The 7220-nt window shown below is 25.0% G+C and overlaps 1 protein-coding gene across 1 annotated transcript; it reads left to right on the top strand.

Moving 5' to 3' along the window:
• Positions 1-786: 786 nt before the first annotated feature.
• LOC101496786 (cytokinin riboside 5'-monophosphate phosphoribohydrolase LOG1-like) lies at positions 787-5763 on the top strand. Its single transcript, XM_012717336.3, has 7 exons — positions 787-1273; positions 1557-1654; positions 1836-1866; positions 2173-2272; positions 5033-5103; positions 5217-5360; positions 5463-5763. The coding sequence occupies exons 1-7, from the start codon at positions 1049-1051 to the stop codon at positions 5526-5528; spliced, it is 735 nt and encodes a 244-aa protein (XP_012572790.1). The 5' UTR covers positions 787-1048; the 3' UTR covers positions 5529-5763.
• The last annotated feature ends 1457 nt before the right edge of the window (positions 5764-7220 follow it).

Genomic DNA, 7220 nt, shown 5'->3' on the forward strand with positions numbered 1-7220 from the left:
TATTCAGAATTGAAAAGAAAGGGGTGACAAAAGTTATATATACGACTTTAATTATTCATTACAAATTGTATCAGTTAAAACTACTTTAAATTTGTATTTAATTTTTTACATTTTAAATTTATGTTAAAGTGTTTCAGAAGCCCGTTCGAAAAAAGTGAGGTATCGTGATGGCACAGTGTGATAAGAATTGAAAAAATTAACGAAATTCACGTTGAAGACTTTATCAATACAATGTAATGTGGCCACTGTCCATTACAAATAAAATCAAATTGAGATCATGTTTATGGGTTCATTGAATTGAAATGGGTATCCGAAATTCTTCTATTCTGCCTCCAAATTAGTTTATGGTCTTATTTATTAATTAATTATTGATAATAGAGATGTTTAGAAGTTAATGATTAGTAAATTAAGAAACATCCATTCATATTCTATATGCTATAGATGAAATAAAAATAAAAGAGAAAGTTTAATAAAAAATAGTCATTCTCAGAGTTTTAAATTACAGTCGTGATAATAATTATAGTTGCAATTTATGATATTGTGAAAAATCACAGTAATTGATGTAACTTTTAAAGTTAAGTCTAAATTCAAATTTTAAATTAGTGCAAAATTATTATTAATATTATTTTTTTATAGTTTTATTGTCCTTCATAATCATTGACATAATTTTAAAAGTAATCATAATAAAAATTAAATATCTTTAATAGTCCAATTGATCATACTATATCGGTATATAAGGATTAAATCCATAATAAAAAGGTGTTATAAAAAGTTGTACAACAGAGACATCAAGATTCAACTACAAAGTGAGTACCAACACTTTGAAACTGTTATGTATTATAGAACATGATGAGAGAGAGTTCATCATCACCTTCTAACCTTAATGTTTCTATTCCAATACTCAATTTGGTGAGACCAAAACACACAATGATCTTCACATAGGACCACTCATTTCCTTTCTTACATATTATTTTTCTTTCTTATCTTTTGTGGTACAAAGGGGACCATAGTATTAGTAAAGTAAAAAAAACAAACACACGTATGTGTTATGTTATGTGTATCAAATAGTTCAAGTCTTCTTCTATTCCTTTATGTACAATTTGATAAGAAGAAGGGGATGGTAGAGCAACAAGAGTGTGAGGGAAGAAAAGAGATGGAAGAGGAAATTGAGATGAAAGAATCAAAATTCAAGAGGATTTGTGTTTTTTGTGGTAGTAGTCCTGGTAACAAGAGTAGTTATAAAGATGCTGCTATTGAGCTTGGAAATGAATTGGTAATGTTTCTTTTTCTTTCTCTCTCACACAAAGGAAAGATGGAAACAAATTTTCATCTTGGCACTTCTTGTATTTCTTTAATAAAATTTATATACTTAGTAAAATTAGCTAAACTATAGAATAATATATTTAAGTGTCTCTGCTTATTTCAAAGAATATGCTTCACATAGAATACAAACAAACCATTTATCTTTCACATAGATGAAATTGTTGAAGTTTACTATTGTAATAGTGTTAATTAAACCTTTTATGGTGTTCTATTTGATATCTTAAATAAAAAAGGTGTCAAGAAATATTGATCTTGTTTATGGAGGAGGCAGCATTGGATTAATGGGATTGGTATCTCAAGCTGTTTATGATGGAGGTGGTCATGTGATTGGGTGAGCAATTAATTAATATTTTCTTTTTTTATCCAATGAAAATCTTCATAATTAAATTTCCTTCCTTTCAATTATTTTAACCACATGGGGTAGATTGAAAAAAATTAATGGTTGGGATTTCACTAAACAAAATTTCACCCCTAAAATATGTTAATAATTTATTTTTATTACATTTTTGCAGGATTATTCCAAGGACATTGATGCCAAGAGAGGTAATGTTAAAATACTTTGATTAGGATAAATTGCATTATGCATCATTGTAAATTAAATGAAAATAGCTAAACAATAGGAACAAATAGAATTATCAATAATATACTTTTCCCTTTTTACCACAATATGTGTATTTGTTTTTCTTGTTCTAATTCTATGTGTCCTATTTTGATTAATTTCAACCTTACTTTTGTTATCCCAATATATGGTTTTCCCCAAGTTTTTTGTAATATTTATCTAATAAATTTAATACTAGTGTCGATGTTTTTAAATAATCCTAATTTCATGATTAGTATTATTTTATGCAGATAACTGGAGAGACAGTGGGGGAAGTGAAGGCAGTAGCAGACATGCATCAAAGAAAAGCTGAGATGGCTAAGCATTCTGATGCATTTATTGCCTTACCCGGTTCGTTCCACTTCCTTCTTTCTTTAAATACCACTATACTATACTACTAATATTTAATGTAAATAAATAATTTTTAATCATTATTTGTATTTTTATAATATTTTTAATTTTTAATTATATCAATTTATCTATTTATTTTCTGAAAAAAGTTTAATTTTGCATTAAAATTGACTTATAAAAATTGATCAAATAAATTGACATATAAAATTAAAAGCTGCCCAAGTCAATGAAAATTGATAATAACTCTAGAAACCTTTTTTTGAGTTTTGAGACATTTTCCTAATTGGTATAATATAGACCTTTAAAAAAATAGTCTAATAGTAGATTTTTAGTCTTTCTATAAAATATAAATTTTATAATTATAAAAATGAAAAATATAATATACTATCAAAATTTATTAAAAATAGTGAGCGACTATATTAAACAAACTTTTCTTTGTATGCGAAATTCGATTAGAAAAAATATTTATAAAAAATGCATGATTTAAATAATAGTGAATTTAAGAAGAAAAATAATAATAATGCATTCTTAATCTGTTGGTTTTTATTTTTTTTTGTTAAGATAAAGAAAAAGTTGTCAATATAGTTTCTTACACGAAATTTAATCTTTATATAATTAATCACTATTGCATTAAAAAGTGCGATATATGGAAAATATTTCCACTTACATTTCTCTCACATCCACAATATACTTTCTCAATCTTCCTCTTTTCTTAGTAATCCAAAAAAATCATCATCTTTTTCATTTTATTATGCATGTATTTTTTTTTTCCATCTCTCTCTTTCCTCCATTTGGGAGCGGACAATTTTTTGCTGTTGTCGTGAATGGATAAATACTTTTATTTTTTATTTTTTTTATAACAATTAACGCTTGTGCATGAAAGGGAGAGATACAATAGTAAAAAAAGAGAGAATCAAAAAGAAAGAAAGTGTACATTAAAAAGTGAAAAAAAAAAAGTCGTTTTGAACTAGATTTTTGAAATAGGCAGGTTATCATTTCTTTCTTTATAATGTTGCATGTCAATAAATTTGTATGATGTTTCAAGTGCAAATCATTATGTGTTAGAATGTTAGAACATTAAAATTGTTCCTTATATAGACACCTTTGGGACAACATCCACGTGGTCCGCAAGAGATTTTTCAACTTACTTGGCATTATGGTTATTTAAAAAAAGAAATATTTGACATATGATTAAGTACACCTAACATTGTCTCCCAACAAATATTATCTTTGAACAAGAGACATCGAAGAATTAACTAATAGAATTTGATATAAATATTTTCTCTTTTCTTAATATGTATATTAACTAAATAACATTTATTTAAAAAAAAGTACATATAAAAATTCAAATTTTATTTAGTTTTTTTTTATTTGACTCCTTTAACACGTCTATCTTTATAGAAGTAAAAAATATTTTATATTTTAATTTGTATTAATTTTACTTGGAGATAAGATATTCTCGTAAAAAAAATAGCTATTTGTATTTTTTAAAATAAAAAAAAAAACTAAAATTTTTTATTTTTATTTTTTATTTTTAAAATATATCATCTCTAATTAATATTCTATGTATTTGTTCATTTCAATAGAACCAACATAATTTAAAAAAATAAAATAAAAAATAATTTTCACAAAATAAACGGAACGTTATGTATATAGAATTTTCAGAAAGTTTTTGCTATTTAAAAATAAACTTTCAACATAAATAATGTAGGAATGTATTGGGTGATTTTTTCCAAGTGTTAATATACCTTTTATTTTAGGATGAAGAAGATTAGTCGTAGGACCAAAGCAAGTAATACAAAGGCCCCGTGAAACTTTATTAAAATATTGAAAAACAATTTACCTTACATTCTACGATTATACTTTTTATCAAACATTTTAAATTTTTTTACAAGTCCTCACATTTTAATAGAAATCTTACTTTACGAGAATCAAAATTACCATTTTTTTTCAACAAATAAAAATTCTTTAAACTTTTGAAAAACTTATAGTACATTAAATTTTAAAAAATAAACATAAAAATTATTAAAGTGTGCACTAGAAAACTTTATTTAAATATTTTGATATAGAAATATATTCTAAAATATTTAAAATTTGAGTTTCAAAATACAACAATATTTAACTCTAAATATTAGATAGAACATACCAAAAAAATAATTTCAAATATTTTATAACACTCATTTTTGCAAAGAATAGAAAAATGCAAAACTGAAGGTAAAAAAATATACAAAACAAAAATTTTTTTGATACAAAAATATATTTCAAAAAATTTAAAGTTTAATTCATAACAAAAAAATCTAAAAAGTTTAATTTTATATTTTTTGAAACACATATGTATTCAAAAAAATTTAAATTAAATTTTTAGTATATACATTTGTGTTTTTGGAAAGTCAAACCTTAAATTTCGTGAAACACAATTAAGTTTTCTGATTTTTTTAAGAAAATGATAAAATACCGAGGTATGAGTATAATAGTAGGAATATATAGTAAATTTTTCAAAACTAAAGTCGACCCAAAATAAAACTATATAAGAAAGGGACCCATTACCGTATCTCACTATTTAAATTAATTGTTTCAAAACTTCAATAGAAACAAAAATGAGATTACTAAAAGTTTATTTAAAAAAAAAAAAATTAAGAGAAATATAATTTTTGTTGAATAGTATAAAATTCTTATTAATTATCTTATGAGTTTGTGTGGTATAAACAACATACTGTAATGATGATGCATGAATATATGTCCAATATGATTTGCTTGAAGGTGGATATGGGACCCTTGAGGAGCTTCTTGAGGTCATAACTTGGGCTCAACTTGGCATCCATGATAAACCTGTAAGGTTTCTTACTTTTACCATACTTATTATAATTAAAATTAAACATGTATTAGTATATTCTAAAATGAAGAAATAAAATAATGTATCAATTTTGTGTGGATTTTGGAAAAGGCGGGGTTGTTGAACGTAGATGGCTACTACAATTTTTTGCTATCTTTTATTGACAAAGCTGTGGAGGAAGGTTTCATTTGCCCCAAAGCTCGTCATATAATTGTATCTGCTCCATCAACAAAAGAGCTTGTCAAAAAGATGGAGGTAATATTGTACATCTTTTATATGTTATTTCTATAATATTATGTATATGGTTTCCAAATATACGGTTGAAGTAATTAATGATATTTGATTTGACCGTTATAGGAATATTCACCACAACACGAAAGAATTGCATCTAAGCTAAGCTGGGAAACTGGGCAACATGATTAGTCCTCAAATCGTGAAATCTCAAGGTGTGGGGTACAAACATTTGTTAATTACTTTCTTTGGTTTAAGAAACTACTATTATTATTAACATAATTTCCTCAAGTTTGAATTTTTTTTATGCTGTTGCATTTTCTTTTTTTGTTAGAGTGAATTACAGAGCTGACTGCAATTTAGTTTGTCAAAAACATTGGAATTGAATAGATGTTACAAGATTTGTAAAGGATTTTTGTTCTCTTTATTTTTGCCCTTTTACTTTTCCATTTTGCATAAAAGATTTCATTTAAAACTCAATAAAACAGTAAAATTATGTGTTTAACCCCGTTTTTATTTTTTTTCTTTGGATTAAAATGTATTATATAAGAAATGAGAATTATATATTCCATTTTTCGATTATAAGTAACAATTTAGACTTGATTTTCATATAAATTATAATATGTTCTTAATCACCAAATTAATTATCTGCTTTCATCTTTTCCCCCATTCAACCCCAAATTTCTATTGCTCACCTTTTGAAAAAATCATAAGTAAATATCTATTATGTGCCTTTGTCTTTTATTTCTCCATCTCTCAATCACCTTAATTTGCGTAGTTGGTGTTCGGTACATCCAAAAGTGCGACTTTGATGTTGAACTAAAAAAACAAAAAAACAATCAAATAAAAATATACTCCATCTAGTCCTATATATAAAGAGAAAATATAAAACTCATCAAAATCAAGTAGATTCTTATAATAAGTCCGTTTTAATTTTTTTTATTAAAGTAACGTTGACATTAAATAATTTTACATCTACTAATATTAACATTAAGTAATAAGTATATGTTAAAACTTGTTACTTTTTCTTAGAGACCATATAAGAGATCAGATATAGTAAAACAAAAATTTCGAAAGCATCATAAGAACTTCAAAACCATTGCAAGAAGGCATCCAAATTGAGGTGTTTCCCTTATTTAGCCACAAGCTAAATAAGAAGCCCATTGTGAAAAAAATAATTTGGGTGCTTACTAAGGAGGTGATAATATAAGCACCTCGCCTCTCTTTCTTTTGTGTGAACTCCATTTAATAAATCGTGTTAAAATAAATATGTATTGTTGAAATTTAGTGATATAAAATTGTTGATGAAATTTTATTAGTAATTTTCATTTAAGGGACTAGGTTGGAGGAAATTGTTGTTTATCAAGTACTAATATTAAAAAATTATAAATGAGTGGTAAGTGCATGTGGGACTCGTTTAAACATAAAAAATGGATGGTCTAATACTGATAGTTGCATCCACAAAGGAGGACAAATAAAAAAGGTCAGACAATTGGTGCTACAAAAGTTAGGAATAAAACGATTTAAGTTAATAAGAAAATTGATTCTTCAAATTGTAAGCGTTAGTGAAATTAATTCTTAATCTTTACAAATTAACAAATATCTATCTAATATTGTAAAATAGTAATTAAAATACTTTATATTTAAATTTTTATTATTATATAGGCTAAATTACATCTGTGGTCCTATAACTTAGTTTCAGGTAACGTTTTAGTCCTTTATCTTTTTTTTTTTCCGACTTGGTCCTTTATTTTAATTTTAAGTGACAATTCGATATTTTATGTTTTAAAATTTCAACAATGTTATCCTTTTTTATACAAAAATTCAAAAAACAATTCAATCAAAACTCATAAAATTAATTATATTCTTCAATATAATACAAAT

The sequence above is a fragment of the Cicer arietinum genome, chromosome 6, assembly GCF_000331145.2.
Source record: "Cicer arietinum cultivar CDC Frontier isolate Library 1 chromosome 6, Cicar.CDCFrontier_v2.0, whole genome shotgun sequence".
Classification (NCBI taxonomy): Eukaryota; Viridiplantae; Streptophyta; class Magnoliopsida; order Fabales; family Fabaceae; genus Cicer; species Cicer arietinum.